The sequence below is a fragment of the Bombus impatiens genome, unplaced genomic scaffold, assembly GCF_000188095.3.
Source record: "Bombus impatiens unplaced genomic scaffold, BIMP_2.2 scf_0203, whole genome shotgun sequence".
NCBI classification, from domain to species: domain Eukaryota; kingdom Metazoa; phylum Arthropoda; class Insecta; order Hymenoptera; family Apidae; genus Bombus; species Bombus impatiens.
Window position 1 is genome coordinate 1,059,353 of NT_176622.1, and position 26,159 is coordinate 1,085,511.

The 26,159-nt window shown below is 33.9% G+C and overlaps 5 protein-coding genes and 1 long non-coding RNA gene across 19 annotated transcripts in view; 4 read left to right on the forward strand and 2 right to left on the reverse strand.

The window, feature by feature from the left end:
• Positions 1 to 312: 312 nt before the first annotated feature.
• On the reverse strand, positions 313 to 3,038 carry LOC100742339 (meiosis-specific with OB domain-containing protein). The gene is made up of 8 exons (XM_012383236.3): positions 2,918 to 3,038; positions 2,691 to 2,822; positions 2,018 to 2,286; positions 1,584 to 1,806; positions 1,397 to 1,510; positions 1,118 to 1,277; positions 835 to 1,042; positions 313 to 745 (listed from the first exon to the last, which is right to left on the reverse strand). The coding sequence occupies exons 1-8, from the start codon at positions 3,036 to 3,038 to the stop codon at positions 545 to 547; spliced, it is 1,428 nt and encodes a 475-aa protein (XP_012238659.1). The 3' UTR covers positions 313 to 544.
• Positions 2,151 to 7,476, forward strand: LOC100742466 (alpha-soluble NSF attachment protein). The gene is made up of 6 exons (XM_003487786.4): positions 2,151 to 2,288; positions 3,453 to 3,641; positions 4,158 to 4,354; positions 4,439 to 4,704; positions 4,784 to 4,957; positions 5,074 to 7,476. Exons 2-6 carry the CDS (start codon positions 3,550 to 3,552, stop codon positions 5,221 to 5,223), a joined length of 879 nt encoding a protein of 292 aa, XP_003487834.1. The 5' UTR covers positions 2,151 to 2,288; positions 3,453 to 3,549; the 3' UTR covers positions 5,224 to 7,476.
• Positions 7,477 to 8,559: 1,083 nt separating this feature from the next.
• On the forward strand, positions 8,560 to 10,743 carry LOC105680498 (zinc finger protein 706). 2 transcript variants are annotated; one of them, XM_012383254.3, is made up of 3 exons: positions 8,560 to 8,926; positions 9,483 to 9,627; positions 9,709 to 10,743. In XM_012383254.3, exons 2-3 carry the CDS (start codon positions 9,484 to 9,486, stop codon positions 9,796 to 9,798), a joined length of 234 nt encoding a protein of 77 aa, XP_012238677.1. In that variant the 5' UTR covers positions 8,560 to 8,926; position 9,483; the 3' UTR covers positions 9,799 to 10,743. The 2 variants fall into 2 exon arrangements, with proteins under 2 accessions (XP_012238677.1, XP_012238678.1); XM_012383255.3 differs by lacking the exon at positions 8,560 to 8,926 and adding an exon at positions 8,940 to 9,077.
• Positions 10,744 to 11,165: 422 nt separating this feature from the next.
• LOC100742588 (glycine N-methyltransferase) lies at positions 11,166 to 15,131 on the forward strand. The gene is made up of 5 exons (XM_012383109.3): positions 11,166 to 11,544; positions 12,592 to 12,950; positions 14,204 to 14,339; positions 14,421 to 14,541; positions 14,773 to 15,131. The coding sequence occupies exons 2-5, from the start codon at positions 12,620 to 12,622 to the stop codon at positions 15,076 to 15,078; spliced, it is 894 nt and encodes a 297-aa protein (XP_012238532.1). The 5' UTR covers positions 11,166 to 11,544; positions 12,592 to 12,619; the 3' UTR covers positions 15,079 to 15,131.
• A 3,935-nt stretch (positions 15,132 to 19,066) lies between these two features.
• Positions 19,067 to 26,159, reverse strand: part of LOC100742779 (potassium voltage-gated channel protein eag) — a 130,763-nt gene continuing 123,670 nt past the window's right edge. For 10 of the 13 annotated variants that reach the window (XM_024366176.2, XM_033319676.1, XM_024366175.2 and 7 more), the window contains 2 exons: positions 24,006 to 24,163; positions 19,067 to 23,631 (listed from right to left, as the gene is read on the reverse strand). In XM_024366176.2, the coding sequence (XP_024221944.1) occupies positions 22,607 to 23,631; positions 24,006 to 24,163 (1,183 nt within the window). In that variant the 3' untranslated portion in view covers positions 19,067 to 22,606. The remainder of the gene's footprint in view (positions 23,632 to 24,005; positions 24,164 to 26,159) is intronic. The other 3 variants (XM_012383099.2, XM_012383105.2, XM_012383102.2) reach the window with 1 other exon arrangement.
• LOC112212502 lies at positions 24,159 to 24,894 on the forward strand. Its single transcript, XR_004461339.1, has 2 exons — positions 24,159 to 24,522; positions 24,611 to 24,894. It is a non-coding gene; the product is annotated as an uncharacterized LOC112212502 (long non-coding RNA).

Here is a 26,159-nt window from a genome sequence, read left to right on the forward strand (position 1 = left end):
CGGAAAGCAGTCCACTTGGACTGAGTTTCAGTCAGATAAGTTCTACTTGCACTGGGGACACGAAGTACGTTGAGACACACCCGAATCGTGGATCGGTAAGTTGAGTTCGACTTAGGCTGTGACAGAAATCGCATTTATCATCCCGTTGACCGTGGATTCGTTATCAAACCTAAATTCATTTTCATCGACATCTCGATTATCTCATCACCGCTATTACTTGTTAAACTGTAGTAATTACATTTGTATCAGTAAGATATCATCTATAGTACATTACAACGATGGCCAATTCACAGGAAGATTCATTATACGCCCCTAACTCTAATGATAATCCGACATATATAACAAAATGTGTAGTTTCATTCATTATTCCTTTTAAAAATCCTCCAATTGTTTCACAATGCGACTCGAAAACATAAAGTTATGTTTGGCATGTCTGATAGATGATACAATTATTAAAAAAACTATAAATGGCTAATTTCAATTCTATTTCATAATATTTAAGAATGATGCTTTATTGATATTTAAGAATGTTAAAGAATGAAGTTTAAAAGTCGTTCGAGACAAGGTCGTTAACCAGCCCAGTATCTTCATCCTCATCTTTGTCTTCTTGAATTCGATAAATCGATAGAATATTATATATAGCATTCGGAAACGTGGCTGCAGGACCAAGTACGTGTAAACGTATGTCACACTTTTCCAGCATATATTTCCACTTTAATTCGGTACGTTGAGGAAGTATCATTCCCTAAAAAGATTTACAAAAGGATAGTTATATTGAAATCTAATTATCGTATAATAATATAATTTTATAATTTTAAATATAATTTAAAAAACCTGAAACTCATTAGCTGTGCAACCAAGAACACGTTCAGCCGCATCTCCGGACAATCGACAGCCAATAAGATAACCTGTGTTATCTTTTAAATTGACTTTTAAATTGAGGCTTATCGTGTTTAGAGGCACGCGAGTTCCATTGCCTGATGGACATTCGAGATTCATACACGAATCCCGATTATCATCAATGACTTTCTTACATAAGGCGCTAAGAGAGACAAGGAATTGTAAAGCTACTATGTTAAAAAATATTGATTACTGAGCGAAAAGAAAATAAATTAACCATCTAATCGATAGTATTCCAGGGCTTAAGGTCTCCACATTTATATCCATTACATATGCCTTTAAAATCGTAGCGAATTGAACCCTTTCTCCTTGTTTCGGTTTTTTATTCAGTTTTTCAGAAATTTCTCTTATGGTCATTACATTTGTGATTGTATCAGCTGTGGAAATGGATTTTGAGTAATATTAATTCAAGCTTTGTATACAATTACAAGTACATGAAACGATACAAATCACATGTAAATGAACAAATTTATAGGATGTGAATAATTGTTCTTACGATTTGGTGTAGCGAAATTCCCAGACATAATATCATTATCATAACACTGCACCGTGTTTCTTATGGCTGTGCATTGCGGTATATCAGGATTCTCGGTGATCATTGTTTTTCTAGCTGTGAATATACATACATATAGGTGATATCATATGGAAACTTTCCCTGCTACTTTGACGTTTTGAATTACAACCTATAGATAAAAGAGTTTTTTTCTTGAAATTATCGTACGCGATACGAGCATCCACGAGGAGAAGCACACTACGTTTTGGTTCCCATAACGCAGCTCTTTCGATCCATTCATTTTCCCAAAGTACTAAGGACGCTACTTTGTCCGTTGATCCGTCTACTGCCTCAAAGTTACGAAACTTTATACTCTTTCCGTCGCGTGTTACTGCGTTTCGAATATCACTAACCTATCAAATATGAAATTTACATTATCCTTCGATTCAGAAAATAATATAGAAATTTAAATCTTAAAATATATTTTCTATCTGGAATATTAGAATTAAATATATTTGTGTTGCAAAAATTATGCAAAGGAAAGGAAATTTCTTTGTAGCAGATATAAATATAAAATGAAAATTTCATCGATATCCTCCGATGATTTCTAAATTTAAAGCATACAAAAGTAACAGCTACTATGGTGTCGACATATTGATCGCGTAGCGCTTCCAAGTTTTCAAAAATGCTTTTCAGAGTTCGCAGGCCAGTCAGCTTCTTAATCGGGAGCATCAGCAAAGGTTCATATTCTGCGCGTGTTGGTGCGTCATGAATTTGCACTAGCGAGTTGCCCTCGTTCACCGTTAGACTGCACGAGCTGGACACCCACGGTACAAACGCCTCGTTCCTGTCCTCTGAACGCCGCTCCAACACTTTTGGATTTATAACTTCCACTGTAAGTTAGATTTAAATATGAATATACATAATTGAATATACATAAATTGACTAACTAAGAAAAAGAGAGTGGTGGAAGATTATAAAAATAGAAATAGATAGGGGAGGAAACAGTTATATTGTGGCATAAGGATTTATTTAGCTTAAATTTGAATTCAAACTTAAATATTCAAAATTAGATTCAAATTCGAATATTTAAATTTAAAAAATCCAAATATTCTTTACATTCAAATTCAAATATTCAAATTCAAGTTCAAGAACAAATACAAGATAAGTGCAAATTCAAGTACAAGTACAAGCTCAAGCTCAAGCTCAAGCTCAAGCTCAAGCTCAGGCTCAAGCAACATTGCAAATACAAATGTTGTGCAAGTAATGTATCATTAATCATTAATTCTTCACAAACCTACGCTCCCAATATGAAAAGTGGAAGTTAATCTTCTAACAAATAGGGTACTGCCCCACACAGTTACATTTATAGAATCTTCTTTTGAATCGCGTAACGTAAACGTCCATACACCTCGATCACCGTTGTTAACTAAAATTAAAATTTTATTAATCTATCTATTCTCCACGCAAATTTGTTGAGTTTGTTTTTCTAAACTCAATTTAAGTAAAAAATAAAATTCATACATCTCGTACGTGTAGCATCGATCGTTTTCATGTTAAAACTGTTTACAATTATGCCGATTACAAACGCATTTTGCATTCCAGGACGCAAAGATTTTAATGCATGTTTACACACGCCCGACATTATTGATGTTTTTAATTGTGATAATAACTTTATTAAATTGAAACCTTTCTCTGTTCTTAACACTTTGCTTCTGAAACAAACGTAAAATAATTTTTGGCGCTGTTGTTACCAACTATATTTAAATTCAAAATATCAATTAATTGAAAATCGAATCTAACCTAATTATTATCTACTTAATCTAGTTATTTATCTCTCTAGTGTATAATTATCTATTTTAGAAGACAGAATATTTTTTATTAGAATTATTAACGTAAATTATAATATTTAAATATTATTTATTAGAAGAAAAATTATTAGCCAATTACAACAAGGCAGATTTCGAAACATCATTATGAACTAGGCTTAAAATAGATTATGTTCGAACGTTGGCAATCCTGTTGGCGATGATACTTGATTCACTTTCATTGACTTTAGTGACGTCGAATCGGCAGAGTGGGAGGTGATTTTTCCTGCGAAGTTCATGATTTAAGACATTTTCGAAACTGTTACGTGTCAGGATTCATCGAAAACCATGGCTGACAACGAACAAAAAGCGTTACAATTAATAGCCGAGGCCGAGAAGAAGCTAGCATCTTCCAAGAGCTTCCTGGGTTCTCTATTTGGGTACGTTTACTACATCGATTTACTTGAACTCGTCCGCCACTAAATTTCCAATCTCGATTCGCATTATTTATTTACTTCGATTTACAATGAAGATGAACATTATGCCTTTCTTCTTTACAAAAACATTGTTCTTTTATGATACATTTCTTTCGATTGTTCAATAAATCGTTCATTTCTATGCATTTGCATGTGTATATCACTATGCGTAGCAATTTCACTGCCGATATAGTGTGTCAAAACTAAATTATGGTGCAGCATAAGAAGTATTAAAATCATGAAAGCATGTAATTTTTGCACGTTGTTTTACTCTGATGTGTCTATTTTCTTTATTTTTATCTTTTATTTTACTTTTTATTGTCTTTGTACTTTTAATATGTAACAATATTTGTTACTAAATGACTCATGGTGCAATAATTATGTCTTGTATACGAGGTGAAATCGAGTAATTCTGAGATACAAATAAATTTCGTTGATATTAAATTTTAATTGTTGAGACGTTTAATATTCTCATTATAGTGGATCATCGAAGGTTGAAGAAGCTGTAGAATGTTACCAACGTGCTGCAAACTTGTTCAAGATGGCAAAGAATTGGAGTTCAGCAGGGAGTACATTCTATGAAGCAGCAGAATTGCATGCCAAGGCTGGTAGTCGTCACGATGCAGCTACCAATTATGTAGATGCTGCTAATTCCTTCAAGAAATCTGATATAAATGGTACAGTGATAATAACTTTCAACGCTTGCATCTGTAACCAAGGAGTATGAAATCCAATAATAAATTGATTGCATGTATTTATAGAGGCAATTAGTTGCCTGTTAAAGGCTATTGAAATTTACACCGACATGGGTCGGTTCACAATGGCAGCCAAGCATCATCAAAGTATAGCTGAGATGTATGAAAGCGAAGCCATGGATCTTGAGAGAGCAGTTCATCATTATGAGCAAGCCGCTGACTACTTTCGTGGAGAGGAGAGCAATTCCTCTGCCAATAAATGTCTTTTGAAAGTTGCACAGTATGCTGCTCAGCTTGAAAATTATGAAAAGGCTATACAAATTTATGAACAGGTAATGTTCCTCTAATAATAATCGGAATTGTGATAAAAAAAGAAGGGATTATAAAGCTTTGTTTTATTTTATTCTACAGGTTGCATCTGCATCTTTAGAAAGTTCTCTGTTAAAATACAGTGCGAAGGAATACTTTTTCCGGGCGGCACTGTGTCACTTGTGTGTTGATACATTGAACGCGCAACACGCGATTGAACGTTATCAGGAACAATATCCTGCATTCCAGGATTCTAGAGAGTATAAATTGATAAAGGTACGAAATATATTCTGTTATTATACTCTGTTAAGTAAATATCATAAAATCTTCCTTGTTTAAAAGAAACCCGATATTATACTCTGATATGGTAGATGTTTTAATCTTTATTTCAGACACTAATAGAACACATCGAAGACGAAAACCTCGAAGGTTTTACAGAAGCGGTAAAGGAATACGATTCAATTTCGCGATTGGATCAATGGTACACGACAGTATTATTACGTATTAAAAAGCAAGTTGACGTTAATCCAAATCTACGCTGATCGGTTGTTCCTACTTTGCGCTATTTCCTGTCGATGATATTATTAATCCAACTCTATATGTATTCTTTTTTAAATCATATCCTGCTTTCAGTGGAACTTGTAAAGTAGTTTCGTTTTTATATCCAAATATATTTTTCATAACATCTCCTTGCTCTCTTGGCAACTGTTACATGTTTCATCACTTAAGTTATCACGTTACTAATAGAATATTGTCATGAAAAGAGTATAAACGAAAAAGAGAAAGTGAACTTCAAATATTCTATGGACATTAATAGTTCATTTACGATGCCGATATACAAGGCATACAATTAAATATATAAATACATAGTATCGGAACTTTGTTGGCATTATCATACCTATAAATACATAAATAGCTTGCCAAAAAGTCACAGCTTGTACAACTTCATTTTACCGCCTGCGATTGTAATTATTAGGACGAAAACGATTGTTTTCCATGAGTTTAGTCGTTTTAGTAGAATAATGTGGTGCAGTTTTATATATATATATATATAATATTTTTGAGCGGTTATTGATATTTATTATTAGTAATTTGAAATAATTATTAACAATAACAAATAAGATTTTGTAGTTACAAAAAAAAGTTATAACTTATGTTTCGCCTGGAATTGTTAAAACAAAACGATAGATTGTCAGTTGTTATCTTTACACTGCCAGAGTGTCAAAATAATGAATATGGTGTGCATATTATCTTCTTATGGATTTAATGTATTTTACGTTAGTATCAAATTTTCTTTTTCTTTCTTGATTTTCGCAGAATTTTATTTAGTCTGAAACTTTAAGTGTATGTATATAGTATGGTTATGATATTTTTATAATTTTTAAAATGGATGGAACATATAATTCATAATGTTGGAAAATGATCATGACATGCATTTAAGTGTAAATATAGTTGTTTCTTCTCTTTTTTTTCTTTTCTTCCTTTTTTGGTTAAGATCGATATTTGTTGGTACTTTCTTATCGTTGAAAACTGTTTTGTCAATGTATATTTGTACTTAGAGATATGTAGATTCGAAGTAGCTGGTACTAGTGATTAAAAAAAGCGATTATCATTGTAAAAATTTTTAATTTATTTCACCATTAATTTATTGTTATTTAATCAATTGTACGTCGGGAATTTACTACAGCATTTCATATTTAAAACAAGTTACATATATAAATATTCTATTGTTAAGTAGGAATAGAAAATAAATACTTCTGCATGCACAGAACGTAACGGAGCGTGCACTTCATAAATATTACTAAAAAAAGAAATGCAACTTTCGATGCACGTAATTAATGCTACATTATCTTTTTCGAATTGTAAAAGAAAATTCATTGAATAAAAAAAAAATTTATTTATTCTTTGTACACATTTATCTATATATACATACATATATATATATATATTAGTTTAACAGTTGTAATTATTAATCGATAGATAATGAATAACATATTCATATGATCATGATATGTTTCTCTAAAATCTGAGAGTTAATTAATGACGCCCAGATTTTCTATTATATTCTACGTATTGTAATATTAAACTGCGTATATCAGATGCGTTCTTTCGAAAACTCTAAAAGTAAATACAACTAAACTTAAGCAAGTCATTTCATCCAATGTGTTCGTAAGAAATTTATAAAATTTAATTACAGCTATGCGTGATTGACATGATGATGAGAAAAAGTATGTTTATGCGTTCTTTATCTTTTTGTTCGCGAAATATCATTAAAAATTTACTTCGTTACTTTACTTAATTTACTTAAGTCGTATAGAGGAAAGAATTAGCGTGTACGTATGTATGGTGTGAGTACTCTGGATACGTATACCCCTCTTGAAAAAAACAGAAATTAAGTTTTTTTCGTGCATGAGGAAATTTATTTATATATACATATACGTATGTCCGTTATTGTATATTTAGTTTATGTATTTATGATTAAAATGGAATTATGTTACGATATTCGAAGCTCTTCTCGTAATTTGATTTACACTATTGCGTTTGTAAACTGATGACCGCATTGTTAAAGACCTAATAACAATTATATTAACAGCACCACATGATAGAATTTTTTAGTGGCAATATTAACATGCTTAAGAAGTTATAACCCCGTAACAAATAATAAAAAACGATATCATACCCTACAAAAAAAATATTTAGTAATCAAATACCATTTTTTAAGTGTCTTAAACAATATTCCATAAAATGATCGAGCATTATATGCAACTTTAACGGCAGGCGGAATGTTAGTAAAATAGACAATATAATAACGTTCTATATGTCATTCAGAAAACTCCACGAAATTAATTGTTCGAAGCATGTGTAGATTTCTTTTTATATAAAAATTTGCAAAGTGCGTAGTGAATATCAGTGAGCAAATAAAGTTGTAGTTTGTCTTCATATTGTATTACATATAGTTGATCGCATATTACGATAGATTTACTTTGTAAATAAAAATAATTGAATACAAATTCGTAGTTGCTGTCTGTATCATGGATTGTTGTATCTTCACTTTATAAGTTACAATAAAACAAATTAAAAGTACCGAAGTTCCTTTTAAAAGCGAAATTTAATAATTAAAGTCGGATATTAAATAGAATATATAGTGACTCGTGAAAGTACATATTTGAATATTTATTATAAAAGATTTAAATCTCTAATCACTAAAAGATTTCTTTAAAAGAAATTAACATTTAACATAAAACAGTTTAGATATGTATATATATTCCATATGTTATATAAAACAGTTTGAAATTTCATTACTACGATAAGATATGACTTGTAATTATACATATTGGTCAAATTTCAAAACAATCTGAAATTATAGTTTTTATATACGTTTTCAAATTAATTTCATATTTGACCAATATGATGATGATAGCGAAGTCACTGTTACTAATACATATTCAAAATATTTCATATAAGACACATGATATATTCATAAAATACGAATACAAGTATTTAAATATTTTCGAGAACAAATGTAGTAGCCCTTAAAATGTTTAGCACATAATACGATTGATTCTTATGAAAATTGATATTCTAAACAAATATTTTCAAAATATTTCAAACCTTAATAATAACTACCAAAAATTAATTAGAAAATAGGTTTTAAGATCAGAACAATCTACTATGATTCGAAAATTATAATAACCTTCAAAAAATGCAACGAAAATTTCGACCAATAGGAAGTAAGTATCATAGGAAACTAGCATTCTCATTGGAAGAAAATATTTCGACATAATATGCACACATATATCTCGCGTGTCAAGAATGCGGTCACTGAACTTGTAGGCTTTAATATTTAAATATCGATTAAAAACAATTTCAACCTCAAGGTGTATTCTGAGCAATCGAATAAAAAGCTAAATAAAGAAAACTTAACAAGTATCCGATCGTACTCGTACCAACTCTCAAATATTTAATTTCAATTTTATTTTTTTTTCTTCGTTTTGCACACAATTCTTGTTTGAAAGGCAGTACTTCACGTGCGGATGTTCGAAGCTTGCTCATCCCAACAGATGTGTTCCGAGCATAGTTCTTGACTTCTCGGTTTTCATTGCAAATTTTTCCTCTGGTCAGCCTCGATTCTACAACAAAACACGGAAACAAAATTAATTTGTTTCTGTTACGGATAATCGAGCCCCGGATCATCGAACCTAGCAAGAGTATCTTGCTTATAAATACACGTTCATCCTCGGACAGGTGAGCGATCTACTTTTCGCAACACCATTCCATCGAAAATTTCATCTTCTTCACCTGTTGTAAATTTCTCCACAAATTTAACCTATGCCTTTCGTATTGCTGTTTTTTCCCTTGGGATACGCTTGATTACGCGAATTAGATCACATCGCAGGTAATCTTTGGCACATCGGTCACCTATTTTATAGGTTGGATATATATCAGAGTAATCTCGATGAAGAGAAAGTATGTTATAATGATCTATTAAAGAGAAAGGATCGAAGACTGTGCAGTTGAGCTAAAATGCACGATGTCCACGTTTTTTTATAAAGTTCATTGCAGCCAGGAGTTTATATTAACCTCATTTTCCATTATCATTGAACACCTTATGTGCTCGTTTTGCTTAAAGATATCTAACAAAATTGATGGCGAAATCTTTAATTTTGTGGAATTTAAGTCCCATCTCATGTGTTGAAAGATTTAACAAATGATCATTTCGGTGTAAATTTTTATGTAATTTTTGTAGATTTGGAAGTATAGACACATTTACAATAATATAACAATTATAACATTATTTCAGAATGGCTCGTGGACAACAAAAGATTCAGTCACAAGCTAAGGCAGCCGAGAAGGCTGCAAAAGTGAAAAAGCAACAAGGACATAGTGCTAATGAACAAAAAAAGGCAGCACAGAAAGCTTTAGTACACGTGTGCATAGTTTGTAAGGTTAGTATGTTATCTATTTTTAATAACCTATATTATAGACTTTAGTGTATTTAAAATTAAAAAATAACACTATGTTTGTAGGCACAAATGCCAGATCCAAAGACATACAAACAACACTTTGAAAACAAACATCCTAAGAATGACTTACCAGAAGATTTAAAGAATATATGAGAGTGAGATGTTGCGTAAGGATACAGGTTGGGATGGAGCAAGAGCAACAAAAAAATTACTACAAATGACAAAGTGATATAGTTCGACGTTCAACTAATCATTAAATAGTCTCATACAAAAAAATAAATTAAACCTTGTTAGTGTTTAAAATGAACTATTGCACAGTTAACAATTGAATTTTTGTGCACAGCCCAAAATTGTACCATAATTGGTATTCACTTGCAAAAGTAAATTTTCTAGTTTTCTTTCAACGATATTCAGTAATGTTCATCAAACACGTGATTGCTAAGTTTTCACTTGATTGAAACATGTATATTGCTAATAAATAAAGTTAATCGATTTAGCAGAATGATTACGAATGTTCATGCATACTTTAATGTTACAAGCAGTGAAAGATTATTTGTTGCATTGGCTTCTTTAACTTAAAAAAAAATTAACGCGTATGTCTTGCATTCAGAATAGAATAGAATCAAAGAATTAAATGTAAAAGGGAAGATTTTATCTGCGAGAAACAAGAAACTGCCATTTTACAGTGTTTCTGCCAATTAGTCTACCAATAAAAGTATTGTATCTGTAATATGTTTGACACATAACTTTTTCTATGAATGATCATTAAGTTCTCATACATTCAAGCCTAATTTTCATTAAAAACATAAATTATGTTTTACGCAGATAATAATAAGATGGAATTTACTAAATATTAGTTTTTTTTACAAAACTAAATTTTAGCATTTAGTACTTAAATTCTTTACTATTTCATACTGAGAATAATCGATTCAATGGACTCTCCTCTCTACATTGTAGGATTTGTTTTTTGTTTCGTAAATGTTTCTGTCTGGCACTGTACATTTGCTATTATGCACTAAAAAAACAAAAAACATGGCAAAGCACTGCACAATTATCTAGTATTTAGCAAAGAATCTGTTATTCTCGAGAACTTCCAAATATAATATATTATACCTTTGAAGTATGCTTTTAAAAATTTCTACCAGAATCCCTATTGAAGATTACATATTCGTTTTTCGGTACTGATGAGGTTAACGGAAACTTCTAGCATGCGTTTAATATAGAAATAAGTATGCGAATTATATGTAATTTGTTCTGACAAAATAATTATAGAATTTTACACCACAAATTGTTATTTTGTTCAAAACAATCTACGATTATCCTCACCTGTAAAAAAGATTTATCTTTAAATAATGTTAATTATTTATCGTTTTAGTTAAAGAAATAATTATAAATAAATAACAAAATTGTTCTCAAAATAATGTTGCTGCACCATATTTTGAGGTGCTGTTTCTTTGATGAGGTATCAATAAATAAAACGAAACGCGTGAAAATTTGATAAAATGATAAAATGATGATATGATATCATGTAACAATGACATGAAAACGTAAATAGAAATTTCTATTTTTTACTTTTCTATGAACATTTTGTCGTATCATGATATGTCATAATGATTTATCAATCGTTTCAAGTGAAAGCGGGAAAAATATTGCATCATGCAAGCTCGTGAACACAGGATCATATATATCGTACGCATCCATTATCATCGCTCAGTTGTTCTGTGTGCTTCTATCACAGCGTTCATATCATTAATGCTAATTTTCAACTCGTTTTGTTGTTACTTTTTCATCTTCACTTATTTTTTCACGCTTGAATATCTTTCGTGGTGATCACAATATTTTTATCTTAATCCCATCATCGTCTAGGCAGTAACAAATTGCAGTTTATTTATTCAGAAGGTATAATATGTTTTAATTTCATAAATTTAAATGATATATTGCATGTTCTTTCTTTATTGCATTATAGTGAAGGTAATTTGCGAAATATTCTGTAATATAGTCGAGCAATAGATAATAGATCGAGCAATGTAATTGTTGAAAATAATAATAGGAATCGTATTAATACATAACTCGGTAAAATATTTAGAAAAAATGTAAAGAGAGATATGTATAAAACTATAAAATAAGATTGTAAATATTAAAATTTTGTTTAATAAATAGAGAAGTTATAGCAATTCTGAATGATTTATATTTAAATCACGTATTACAGTTATGGTGAATCATTAATTCGTCACATTTTCGTAATAGATTTGCCCTAATTTAATTATAAATAATAGTCGAATTATCTAAACCCTAGATAAGGTTATTGTACGATGTAAGTACGTTACTTTTGGGACGTCTTTTATATCGAAAAAGATATATATATATATATACATTTATTTAAAGATGTAAAAATATATGGGATACATATATATATCATATATTTTACATCTTTAAATTTTCCATAAATGTATAAAAATCATTTCATATCTCTACATTATTTCTGATAATTCTAAATCTAATAATAATAATAATAATAATAATTTGCTACTGTATACTGGAGGGGACGGAAGAAAATTCCAGATTCATATTTGCGTATGATAACTACATTACATTAATAGTAACTTCACTGTACTAAATATTTTTTACCGTGCTGATAACAGTCATCTATAATATATCTATTTATAACTTCATTCTTTTCATCAATTATAGCTTGTTTCTTTAGATTGTAATATTTTTCTACTGCATATCCTTCAAACTTCCTTTCGTCTTCTACTGTACCTTCATAAAAATCTTTTAAAAACAATAATAGATTAATAGATAATAGATAAAAGTAATGTATCCGTCTGTAGATAAAACGTCTATCTATCAATCAACATCTTCTACGTATGTTTCACAATCGTGAGTCAATGACGTAATCCAATAACCAAGTTCAATCTACTATGTTTTATATGAAAACATTTTCAGTGCCTGTGATTGAAAAAATTGAGAAGAGATGGATTCCATATTTCGCACGAGGTCGTTAGGTACAGCTGCCGAAGGTGTCCGAGATCAGTATGCTGACGGGAGAGCAGCTAAAGTATGGGAAGTGTTTATAGGCGACAAAAATCAAAGAACTCAGAATTATCGTGACTTTTTGGTCGGTATGCTGAGAGACAAGGGATGCAAGAAAATTTTGGATGTAGCGTGCGGGACTGGTGTGGACTCGGTGATGCTACTCGAGGAGGGTTTCGAAGTGCTCAGTGTAGACGCTTCGGATAAGATGTTAAAATATGCTTTGAAGGCACGATGGGAACGCAGGAAGGAGGAAGCGTTTGACAATTGGGGTAAATATTGTTTTACCGTGGAATATATGTATATACGGAGTGTTCCATTTATTTCAAATGAATAATATAGAATATTATTCGTCTTGGATTCATTAATATTTTATTTATTTTTGTTGGTATAAAAAATCCTTTAGATTCAGATAAGTTGATTCAGAACAACGAATATAGTTATTCGAAAGTAATTTAAAATATTAATGAATGCAAAATAAATCGAACGTACACTAAGTAACATATTATGAATGGAAACGTTTTTTATTTTTTGAATAAGTGAAAATAAATGAAAATTAATTCCTAAAGATTACTTCAGCTTGAGATTAATATTAATGTTTTTATCTGAAACGCAAATCGTTTTTAACGGTAACTGGATAAATTAATAAATTCGATTATAATCCTCAATACCATAAGGTATATATACGTATGTATGTATGTATACTAATATTAGCTAATAATTTATATCGCAAATGATATTACTCTTTTATAGTAGATTATGAAATTCGTTACTATTATGAAATTAGCTAATTAACTGAAATATCAATATTGAATTGTTGTTAGTTTCGCAAAGTTCATGGTTCGATCTAGTGCGTATGCGATTAGCGATTATTGAGGTGAAATTTCCTATGTGTATTCGCTGCATACGTCGCGTCAGAAGCAGATCAGAACGGTGACTCGTAATTTATATAACGCGACATTTCATAGTTTTCCATCGTCAAGAGAAATACAGAGAAGCAACTATATGATGAAATCATTAACCCAATATATTCCTCTCCTTGTTCGAACGTTTATGTGTACTGTAAACCGTTATTGCTTATCACAACAAAGTGCAAAAGATTAATACCTTATCGAAGGTCAATTCTTTCGCATAGCTGTTTTTATTGTTTAACTGTTTTTATTTTCAATTTTTTTGCCGAAGATTATACTGAATTATTGTTGACCCAACCTTTTTACACTATAAGTTATAAGTTAAGAGTCAAGTTGATATTAACATGTCAGCTGTCGTATCTTATATCTTGCAAAACAAGTCATTCTTCGTTTTTTGCAGACATAGATATGATACAATTAACATATAATAGAAGTGATATGCCATGTTTATAAATAAAGGGATTGTTGTATCCAATTGACGAATTATATCGAGAATATTTGCTTTTTGTTAATGTAAAATTAAGATTTTGAGTGTTTCTTTTAATTTGAGAGAAGAGTAATAAAATTGAATATCTTGGCAATGTATTAATTCTTTGTTTATTGGTGTTCTGCAGAGATTGAAGAGGCGAACTGGTTGACTTTACCAAAGGATATTCGTCATTTAATAGGAGATGGATTTGATGCAGTAATTTGCTTGGGGAATAGTTTTGCTCACATGCCTGACACTTTTGGAGATCAAAGAGAACAAAGGTAATATCGATATATCTTACTCCGTATTAATGTATTAGTAGATTGCAAGAGTTTTCTTTTCAACTTCGTTATCGACTGTAGGCAAGCATTATTGAATTTTGAACACTGCGTGAAACCCGGTGGCCTGCTGCTGATTGATCACAGAAATTACGATGATATAATTGATACTGGTAATGTACCGGCAAAATGCATATATTACAATGTAAGTATACTTCAGAAATTTCGAGTCTATAAACAAATAAATTTTCGATTTCTTTCAAAAATTATATACAAAATTCCATCTATAGATGCGTTTTAAATACTCTAATGCAAAGCATTCAAATTAAAAATATTCAAATTGAAAATTTGGGCCCTCGAATTCGAACGATTCAATTTTGGCGCATGAAATTTTGTAATCTAATATTTATTAGAATCATTTTTTATGGAATTTTAGAGTCAACGCACAACAAACATTAAATCATCGGTACTATTCGTTTCGGGAAAACCAGCGATCGTCACCTTGGATTATATGATAACTTTGGATGAAGGGGAGGAAGAGGAAGAGCAAGTCAGCGAATTCAGACTGTCGTATTATCCACACAGGTTAAATGTGTTCAAGGATATGTTGGACGAAGCGTTCCATTACAGGGCCAAGCACACTATCTACGGCGATTTTAAACCTTTGGAAGAAATAAAGAATCCTGGTTTCTATATCCATGTAATGGAGAAACCAGAATATGCAAATTTAATAAAATCATAATCATTTCAACGAACACAACTTCGTCGTGGAGTTCTAATTTTCAACATGTTTTATTTATTTTCTATTTATTTCGTACATTCCTGGAAATGCTATTTACATTTATTTTGAGCAGCTCAGTCTGATTTAGTTTATCCTCTTGGGAACTCTTGCTCTGTATCATGATTTTTATAATTTATATACTTTTTTGTACATTTTAAGAAACTTTTGCTGTGTTCGTTTTCTTTATATATATATGTATATATATATATAGAGAGAGAGAGAAAGAGGGAGAAAGGAAAAACATATATTATATAATATTAGTTGTAAGTTCACACTGAAAAAAGATGAGCAATAAAAAGAAGTAGAAGGAAAAATTGTGATTGATTCAAGGATCGATTCGCAAATAGAACAGCGGAGCTGGGTCAAGTTTTAATCTTTTTTTATTATAAGTTCGAAAGCAGCTTTCTTTTGAGTATTCTAGCCAGGCTTCGTTCGATGCTACAATTTGATCTCTCGACGATACGATTTTTCATCTTTTATCTTATGTCTTTTTTTTTTATTTTTTCTTTAAGTATATTCGTCTCGGTGGTTTTTTGAGCGATCGTTGACGCCGATTCTGAACTCCTTGATCGACCCTTCGCTTCCGACCGTCGTTCGAACGTTCCACGCTTCGCAAAATAAGATCAGGAAGACCAGTGAACATTAGACCACGGTAGATTCGAAATTTTGGTTAGTCTTCACGGTTGGTGTTTCATTTTACCATGTATCTGCATAAAACAAAAGAGCTCCTCAAGTTTTAACCTCATCATCGATACTTCGATTCAATCGTCAGTGGCGCTGTTCAAATACCATTTTCCTAAATTAATATATCATCTTAAATGATCCCTTAAAAGTCCTTCATCGCTTTCTAACCTTAATTTCACGTTGTCTACACCTTTTATAGGGAAGAACCATGCAATACAATTGCAATAACCTTGCAATCAATACAATTTCTTAAGGATCAATATCGTCTAAGTGTAAGCAATCTCAATCAGAATCGGGCATTACTGATTTAAAAGATTCAATATTTACAGAATTCTGTAGTAGATCGATCCTTTGAGAGAAGATTTCAAGGTTATCTTTAATAAAGACGATTGAGCTCGAAGGATGATCACGATCGTAAGCATTTTGCTCTTAGAAAAGTGCAGCTTTTTATTTTCGATCGAAGCTAGAGATTTTATCGATTTAGATCCTTTCAAGGAGAGCTTTCGTCGTTGTTATCAATCGTCGACGATCGCTCGAATTGAAAACAACAACAAGAACATGAACGCGGCGAGGAGCGTTCGCGTAGGACCATTCGTTCGTCGCGTTTCGTCTTCTCTGAGTCGCGTCGAGATCGCACGATCGGATTCTCACAAGAGTTCGCAAACAGCTCGGCTCCTGTCGATTTTCCAACGCCATGAAGATCAATCGGTCATCTGATCGTTTCACGATACAGATTTCTTTTATTTCGTTTCGTTCCATTTTGTCTTTGATAGAAAAATGGAAAGTTTATGATTACGAACACTCTCTTGGTTTACGTACAACGTTGTGATACGCTGTTGTTCGTTACAGAATTGCAAATACGACGTGTTTTTGCTTTTTTTTTTGTTTTGTAAAACAACGGCGTTTCGATTTATAAAAGAAACATATCGTCATATATAGGAGCGTGAAGCTTTGTTTTGCGGTAACCAAGAGAGGTTATGTTTGCTAATTGTTCATTAGACAGTCATTTTCTATCGATTAGAAAAGCATTATATTGATCTAAAGTATTGAAAATCGTTGATTGAGAAACGAATTTTCTTCCGGAGGATAAAAAAAAGATTGGCGAATAAGCCGAGCGATGGTAACTGGAGATTGATCGATTTTTCGTGGCGTTCGATTACCGAACAGCAGTTTTCGGAAATGACAAGGACAGAATTTACAAGGCCGAGGACTTGATTACAGTGCAACGAATTGCCCATATAGAAAAATGGACGAAGTGTTAGTTATAGCAAAAATTTGTTTACCCCCCTTTTCTTTTGTTTTAATAGTAATCATAATAATGATCATAATAATAACCATAATAATATATATATATTTTTTTCTTTATTTCTTTGTTATTCCGCCGGATAGCTACTATATAGATTCTCTTAATCATTTTCACAAAAAATTCGATACGATCACGGCTTCTTCGATCGTCGCGGCGATCACAGTCGTCGTCGTATAACTTTCTTTTTTTTCTTTTCAACAAAAAGAATCTGTCATTCTTTCATATTGTTTTTGTGATTTTTATTTCAGAGAAAAGAAAGATTGAGATATCAGATTCAAACAAAAACGAGGCATCCGCTCGTCTTCTTTCTTTCGAAACGAACGAGCGGGAGTTTCACAAAGAAATAAAGACAAACTTTCGTTCGTTCGTAAACTCGTCGTTGACAAATCGATGACGACGACGATGATGACGATGACGACGACGATGACGACGACGACGACGACCCGTGTCGCGACGCTCTCCACTCGAGTACGTCGATAATCCGTTATTGCAAAGTAGCTGATATATAAAAAATTGTAATATCACATGTTTACCATATCTTCTTTCGTCGTGTTGCCTGTTTTCGCGGCACCACATCCGACAACGACCCGCCTTGTCGGCATTTAGCTTCGACGCGGACGCCAATTGCGCTCCTCCACCTCCGTCATCTTCGATTTTCTTCGAGAAATCGTTCCGTGCACAATGTGCACTGCACATACACACACTGTTCCACGGGAAAAATACGTGATGGAGGTTCGTCGTTGCAATTACCAGAGACGCGGATCGATCCACACTGGCGAAACACTCAAAAAGACCGCGTTGTCAACGATTCCAAGATGGCGGACCAATAAGTCGATCATATGTCGTCCACCTCGATCATTCGTGACTTCGTTATCGGTTTCGTTCGAGCTTCGTCGCGTTGAAAATTGGCTCGTTGCGAACTGGTGCTAGAATGTTTCGATTTTGTCGAACATCACGAGTGGCGAGTCCGAATGGAATGTAAATCGGGGATTTTATGAAACCAATATGGCGCTGGGCTTATCGAGGAGATGAAACGCGTCGTCAGTCTTCGATATTTTCGATGCAACGGTTTACGGATACGTTTGGTGGTCGACTTACCGGTCACCAATGGAACCGCCCGACGGAGACGAGGATACGTGCGCGAGAAGAGAAGCTCTCGGATAGCGAACAGAGCGAGTCCACTTCCCCGCCATTCCAATATCGCCAGTATTAGCAAATTTTAAAATGCCAATTCGAAACTGAAATTGAAATTGCGTGAGTGAATATTTCTTGCGGAATTTCAAATATTTTCGTCGAAATTTTTATAAGATTGAAAAAAAGCATTTTGTAAATTAACTCCTTGCCTTATGATCTTTTCAGTAGATACTCAAATGAATATTTTTGTAGCACCATGTCAGATGATGTGTTATGGATATGTTATATATAATTTGCAGTTAGATTAAACATTGTTAAAGTATTCAAACTTCATTACGAGTACAATATCCCTTATTGAATTACGACTATAATGTTTGCCACGAGTATGATCCGATGTTAAGGCAAGGGTTAATTTTTAAGGTTAGTATGAAAATGGTAAATCGATTTGGAACGTCGGGCCGATAGACTGGATATGCAGCGTTAAAAAGGAGCAAGGCGCACCGTTCCCGACAATAATTCTCGATCGACGCGCGTCAGCTGCTGTAAACGTTTCAACGGCATGTTAAACTTTCGCGTTCGTTTTAAAGTGTATAGAAACTACGATAGAGCCAGCTATATCGTCACCGCTGCTAAAACCTAATTAACAAAGTCCTCGTAACTGCTCGATAATTCAACATTTTTCTCTTCATTTTCTTCATCTCGTTCTCGGTAACATCGTGAAATTAGAACTATTTCTGCATTACTCTTGTACGCTCTTCGTCTTCATGCCCCATACACACACAAACAGGCATTCTCGCATTCTTTCTTCCATATTTTTCGCTTCTATTTAATATTTATAGTATTTACACGCGTAGATATCCCTGTCAGCGCGTTTGCCCGTGTTCCCTTCGTTTTGTTTTTCATTTATTCATTTTGAATCGTCGTGGATCAACGTTCAGTGGTATGTTCGGGTCTCGACGATCCGTGGTTCCCCTTTAATCTGAATTGCGTTCAAATCCCGATAATATTACGCGAATGATCGATATTCGTTAATTAATAACGCCAAAAAGCAATGCTTGGTTCGTTAGTTCACAGAATTTAACATTTTAACGATTTAACCTTCTATACACATACTACTATAGTGACCATAAATAAAGAAAGGTAAACCATATGCAACCATATGTTCCGCCATATGCAATATAGATACATGAGGGGAATCGCGGCGTGGAAAAATGATATACATGTATATGTAACCTCAAAAGCTCCTTCGTTCGCATCGTTTCATCTATATATGTCGGCTTAAGCTAACGAAATATATATATATGTATATATCTATCAGAGGCTTATTCGATTAATCGCAATTCTCTATTCGTGAGATCAGTACTTTCCATCTTTGATTGTCCTTCAGAATTGTGTTATTCAAAGTTCTTTCTCGAGGCGGCAGCAACAGAAATACAACATACATATGCATATGTGTGTCTCTATTTCTGTGTGTGTGTGTATATATATACGGATGTATGCATACGTGGGCGATATATATGAATATTCTCGTTGTCGAATCGAAGTTTTTCTCGAAACAGAAAGCTGCGCCGGAAACCGAGAAAGAATTAGAGGAAAAGGAAAGAATAATCGCGATATCATATTTTCTTGCTGCTTTTTTTTTAACCTTTTCTTGTTGCAAACGCGTTGACACGAACCACGCGTAACTTTATCAGTTTCTTCTTTTTTCTATGTATATTATATATATGTATATGTATGTATGAATATATATACACGTGTCGTAGTTACAAGATATATATACACCTAATATTGCTGTTTGGCTTCTGTGAATGCCATGTGAACGCGGGATTAGGTCATGTTCTGCAATGTAACAAAGTACACGGAATCTTTCAGTTTCCGTAATGGCGTTTGACATTTGTCATTATTGAAATATCGCGACCGTAAGTTGCAGCACTTCAAGTTCGATCAAAATGGAGAGTTTTATTTACTTATTTATCTTTTTTTTTCTTTCATGCTCTTTTCCTTTCCTATACTTTATTCGTTCTTTTTTATATTTTGCTTTGCTAATATTTAAATCTCGCGCGACCGCTGCACTGGAAATGCAGCCATTCGAGGCGTGGTCGAATTGACTTTTAACAATTTATAATTATTCATTATCGTCGCGTCATGGTGGGTTTCGGGAACCATTATCGAATTAAACGTCTTCATTGAATTTTATTTTATATTTCTTTCTTTTTCTAAGAATCGAATAGAAAAACTGGAGGAACGAGGAGAAGTATGTCGTTTAACACGTTTAAAAAGATAAGAATAACCTTTGTCGGTAGCTTCTAGGCACCTACGAGAACTGGTTTCTTGGTGTACCTTGAATTCTTTCTCGTTGAATAGCTTCATAATCTCAATTCTTATTATCTGTCTTGAGACGTTTAAGAGGTTGATGGATCACGAATCGCTTTACGGACAAGATCTCCTGAAGAAGGTAGTGAGAATACTTTCTGATGGGAAGCTTAGAAAAATGCAAGGGTGACCATGAGAGCATCTCTGGTATTAATTTTCAAATCATTTTCATCTAAATCTATTGTAGGATCTCTATGTTTTTTTTTTAGAAAGATAAAGAAACAAGATGAGATAATACTAAACTGAAAAAAATATAGTGAACGTACCACAATAAGCAAAATCTAAGTGACTAAACTTAAAGTTAAAAACAAACGACCTAACCTCAAACCTGGTGAAACAAATTTAGCTCCGAGGTTTAAAATATTCAATGAATGTCCTCCCAATATCGTCACGATTAATTTTCACACAAATTCACGCACTTGTAATCGATTTTTAATCATGTACACGCATACATACGTACATAAAGCATACACACACGGTTCATTGAGACGAAACTATCGAAAAGCCATCGATCAACGTTCGCGAATCTCGCTTTTTCGAACCTATCGACTGAAATAGAGGGGAGAAACAAAGAAGGGGAAACGGTAAAAAAAGAAGAACACGGCACCATGGTGCAGCGATAGCGATGCAACGATAAACGACTTGGCAACGCGTCTCGACGTCTTTCGCCTCTAATCACAGAGCTCGACTGTCCGAAAACTCAAATGCAGAGAACATCATGATATTCTATCTATACTAACTCTTACTTTCTCAAAATTTTCAACGCTCTTATAATAATTAGTCGTCGAGCCTGAACCGTTCCAAGCAATTAAAGAATCGTGTAGCATTGTTCGTTTTATAGTTGGACCGTTTATTAACAATTTTTTCATTCAATTTATATAGAATTAATTAAGGAATGATTAAAAATGAACGAAGAACGTGAACAACGATTCTCTAATTGCTTCAAGAGTACATATACATATATGTATGTATATATTGTTCTTCGTCTTCTCTTCACTTTATTCTTTTTTATTCGTTTCGTTTCATATAGTTTATTCTCATTCTCTTGCTTATCGTTTCTTTCCTTTTCTTTTCTTTTGTTGTTGTTGGTTGTTTTAGTTACTTAAAATCTATCGCGCGCAACCACGAGTCTAGCTGATATCCCCTAAAGATGCGTGTAAACCTACGATTACAGTGTGTGTTACCTTACGTATTAGAACGTGAGTATTCTGAATTTTGTTAGTTTCCATCCTCCTCTCGTTTAAACGTTCGATGTCTCGAAGAAGCCGTCGCAAGCAGTATATAATTCGATATACTTTTTTATATATTTTTTCTTTGGTTTACTTTTTTGCTTTTTAATCGCGTGTTTGGCCATGCAAAAATATGCCAAGTTGCATTATAGTAGCGGGATCGTTTCGTCGGCACATCCCTCTTTTATTTTTGCTCTCTTGTGTTTTTTTAACCTCTTTTATAGAATTTCTTTGTTTTTTTTTCCTTTCGTATTAAATTCGAACGACAATCCCCGAACCATAACCTCAAAAATCAATATTTTTTTCCCCGTGTCGGATTCGTTCTTCACGCGTACCGACGAATGCTCGCTAAAGACCAGACGCGAAGCGAGTAGCGAAAATGCAGCATGTCCTTAAAACGTACGCGGTGAAATTTTACAGGTAGCTTACTCTACCGGTACACTCGTCTCATTTCGTTGAAAAGAGTTCGCTGAAACAGCCGTCCTTCTCTTCTTTAAAGAAACTAGAAATCTTAACCTTGTCACAACTTCCATTTCTTTCCGATTATGATAACCTCCAAATAGCTATTTTCCTTTTTCCATCGATTAGAATAGGACCAGCTCCGACGATCCTAACCAACCACATAAAACTTTCTTAAGTCACATCTAATTGCACCATACTTAACCCTAACCTTAACGAAATCATTCCAGAGAACGGCAGTTCGTTCCAGCGATTCTCGCCAGAATATCAGCCTCGAGACGATCGTCCGGAGCCTTAAGAACTTTCACAAGTATTCCCTAGGTCTGGGCGGAGGCCGTTTTCTGTCGGACCTGTCGCTTCTGTCCGTCGCGGTGGTGTTCTGTTCCCTGTCATCCGTGCACTCGAGCATCTGCGTGGTCTCTGTCGCCTCCGATGGACTAATAGGCTGACTAGCTAACGGTGCCAGCGGTGCAGCTCCCTTGTTCCTTGATTTGCTTCTTCTCTTCCTCAAAATCAACGGTCCAAGGGATGTACCATCGTCCCCTCTGGAAGTGGACGCTTGGGCCAGTCTTTCTAACAACTCTTTACTCATTTCCCTCGAGGAAGTCTTATAATCACTACTACTGTCCTTCAATCTGTCAGACTGTTGCGATTGATGATGGTGATGGTGATGATGATGATGCTCTTGGGATTTGGAGCTTCTCTCTGTGGTTGTACCCTGCTCCCTGTAACCTTCGGTCGTCGACGTGGATGCAGTGGCTATAGAAATTTTCTGCTCTGTGCTTCCCCCAGGTGTTTGCGTAGCCTGGGAACCCTGTTGACAGCTAGAAGCACTTTGTGGTTGACTGGTTGGCTGAATCTGCGAGGAACCGCCGCTACCACCAGTTGAAAAATTGTTCGAGCCCTTCTGCTGCGGTGGAGTGGCCGCAGGAAGCCTTGTCATTAGCGTCTGCAGCATGTCCTCGATCTTTGCTAATCTTTGATTGACTCGTTGCACTTCCAGTTTCAGATCAACCTTCACCTCGAGCACGGCAGCTAGGATTTCACGATCGTGGCTCGGCTGAGTAGTAATTAGTCCATCGTCATAGCTCTCCAGTCGGCGAAGCTGGAGCTGCTTCGAATCTGCCGCATTCTGCTGCTGTTGCTGCGTCTCTTTCACGTTTTCAGCATCACCTGATTCTTCGATGGTACCGGTCAGCTTACCGAATTTTGGGAACACCTTGTTGCTACCGGCACTAGAACTGGGACGGGTGTCCCTGGCGCTTAAGGATCGTTTGAACGTATCTACCCCGGTTCCCGTCTCGCTTCCGGAGTCTAGGCTGGAGCTTCCTGTAAAATTCAGGCTTTTTTGTGATGATTTACTTCGCTAAAATATTTTATTTAAATATTCTACAACATTGTAAACAGCTATTCTAGCATCAATTGGTATCATTGGGTCTTGGATATATTTAGTTTATAGATTAGGTTTATTACTAACATTATTGCTTAGGTTTGATACTATTAATGATATTCATCATGTAATATGTAGAATTTTTTTTTTTTTATTTAATTGTTTACATTCACAATTTGTCCAGTTTGGACATTTGGTAGAATTTTTTAGCTGTTAGATTATCATGTGGGTGGCTACCATTATCGTGTTTGTTAGGTTATGTCCTTTGTGAATATGTAGAATAAAAGTAGATGGAATGGTAGTTTTCAATTACCTAAGAGTCGTCCCCACTTCCCGGCCCGTCCTTTAACAGCAATGTTCTCGTCCGCTGTGGAGAGTTTCCTGGCGTGCGAGGATTCACCCTCCTTCCCATCCTTCCCGTCTTTTCCGTCTCCTTTCTCCACGTCAGCATTGTGTCTCTCCCTGCGGAACCTGGATAGAAAAAAGTAGAGAGCGAGAACGCCCGTGTTTAGTCGTGTCGACGTGATTTGCTTTTGTCTATTTACATTACTGGGATTAAGAGGCCAGTTTCACTAGGCGATCAATTAAATAAAGGGGGGAATAATAAGATTACATGGTGTATACAAATCATGGGTAGGAGAATAATATAGTACATATTTAAATTTGTTCTTTTTTTTTACATCCAAAAGTTTCACATATGTACGTATTTCTTCTTTTCGTTTTTTTTTCTTTTTTAGGTTAGGTTGAACTTTTGTGAAACTTTTCTGTCCCTCGATCGTGCGTGATCGATAATCATCATTCAGCGGCAGGTTTTTGGGAAGGATAGATACGTATATATGCAAAATATATATAAATTGATATATACATAGGTATTTATGTACATTTTACATATATAGTGTTGATATTATTTTTGGTTAGACGAAGAACAGTCGTCCTTTCTTTCTTTGCTCTGCTACTGGTGCCGCTTTTTTTATTGGTGGCAAATGAGACAAGTTCGTTCTACTGAGGCTAGAAAAAGGGAGACAGCTCCAGCGGTGTTCACGAGCAACCTACTTTGATGTGCCTACGGGATTCGAAAGAAAATATTCTCGGTGGTGATAAGATGCCGATAACACATACGGGAAAACCTGGCAGCGTCGATGAACCGATTGTGGCCTCGTACCTATCAAAAAAAAAAAAAGAAAAAAAAAAGAAAAAGGTAAGTATAAAATAAAGCTCTTACTGAAACATACCATACACTTAGGAATACGTACATTAAGAAAAGAAATAAAGAAAAGGCCATAAGTAGATATGGGAATGAAAAGAAAAATAATGTTGCACATGTTACAATTTACAACGAAGGTACAAAAGCAAAAATAATTTTGGAACTATGAGAGGACAAAGGCTGTGCACAATGATCCATCAAATTAGTACGATCTATTCGGAAATTTTGAAATTGTTTGAAAATTGAATAAATATGTCTGGAAAATTTGTAAGTTTTCTTACACAAAATATTGAATCATTCATCTTTTTCCTCTAACACTTTGTTCGACCAAAAGAGAGATATTACTTGTTTCAAACTTGTTCATTACTTGTTTGAAACTTGTCAAAATTATTGAAAAATCGAAGAAATAAAATTTGTCATTGTTTTTTATCTGATCATAATAATTCGATTATTTACTGTTGTATTTGATTGACGAAATTTTGAACGAAAGTTTCCTGGTGAAAGACACAGGACGACATTCTTGTTGGTCGAAATCGTGGTGTCTGATTTTCCGTCATGAAAAGTCGGGACACGTTGTCACGGTAATTTTTAGGCTGGATTGGTCGGCTCAGAAATTTCGTGCTTGATCCGTAATTATACCGTTTGCCCGTTGAGAGCATCAAAGTTTAAATTACTGGTTATCCACCGACGTACTCTGATGGGATACGAGCGAAGAATAAGAAATCAGAGTACGTAAATAGGAAAGTAGTGTTCGGCATGCGTATCGGTCTGTTCCCTTCGTCGTTTCATTGTCCTGGGAAAATAAGCGGATTCTTCCCGCGGGATTTTCTAAAAGAATGAAAGATCGTGGATTAAGAAAATATAGAATAGGATTTTTCTTACATAATTTCTCTATTAACAAGAATTTTTTAATTTATGTAATTAATACCGATCCGTGGTTAATATGAATTTACAAAATGTGTATGTTCCAAAATTTGCTGGAAAATTAAGGAAGAAGGTATTACTTAATTTCCAAATTCAAGGAAAATCTAATTCGTTTATTATACCAAGTGAGAGGCAGAGAATTTCGGTGAAAGTGGCCGGTTTATGGTCGGATATGATTTGCCTCTGCTGGGCTCCAAGATATTTTTTCTACTTATTATTCATGAATCTTTCAAGGTCTTCTAGAGATATTACGAGATGTACAATATTCTGAGACAATTTTTCTATTAGTAACAATTTTCTAATCTCACGAAAGGGACATTTTTAAAGATCGTGTCGAGC

Bases quoted from the DNA above. Each gene is read 5' to 3' on its own strand.
- LOC100742339 (XM_012383236.3), bottom strand. From the start codon at position 3,038: ATGTCGGGCGTGTGTAAACATGCATTAAAATCTTTGCGTCCTGGAATG. The intron at 1,278-1,396 runs GTAAGAACAATT...CCATTTCCACAG, and splicing joins GAATTTCGCTACACCAAATC to CTGATACAATCACAAATGTA. The intron at 746-834 runs GTTTTTTAAATT...AAATCTTTTTAG, and splicing joins GCACAGCTAATGAGTTTCAG to GGAATGATACTTCCTCAACG.
- LOC100742466 (XM_003487786.4), top strand. From the start codon at position 3,550: ATGGCTGACAACGAACAAAAAGCGTTACAATTAATAGCCGAGGCCGAG. The intron at 3,642-4,157 runs GTACGTTTACTA...TTCTCATTATAG, and splicing joins TTCCTGGGTTCTCTATTTGG to TGGATCATCGAAGGTTGAAG. The intron at 4,958-5,073 runs GTACGAAATATA...TCTTTATTTCAG, and splicing joins GAGAGTATAAATTGATAAAG to ACACTAATAGAACACATCGA.
- LOC105680498 (XM_012383254.3), top strand. From the start codon at position 9,484: ATGGCTCGTGGACAACAAAAGATTCAGTCACAAGCTAAGGCAGCCGAG. The intron at 9,628-9,708 runs GTTAGTATGTTA...CTATGTTTGTAG, and splicing joins ACGTGTGCATAGTTTGTAAG to GCACAAATGCCAGATCCAAA.
- LOC100742588 (XM_012383109.3), top strand. From the start codon at position 12,620: ATGGATTCCATATTTCGCACGAGGTCGTTAGGTACAGCTGCCGAAGGT. The intron at 12,951-14,203 runs GTAAATATTGTT...GGTGTTCTGCAG, and splicing joins GGAAGCGTTTGACAATTGGG to AGATTGAAGAGGCGAACTGG. The intron at 14,542-14,772 runs GTAAGTATACTT...ATGGAATTTTAG, and splicing joins CAAAATGCATATATTACAAT to AGTCAACGCACAACAAACAT.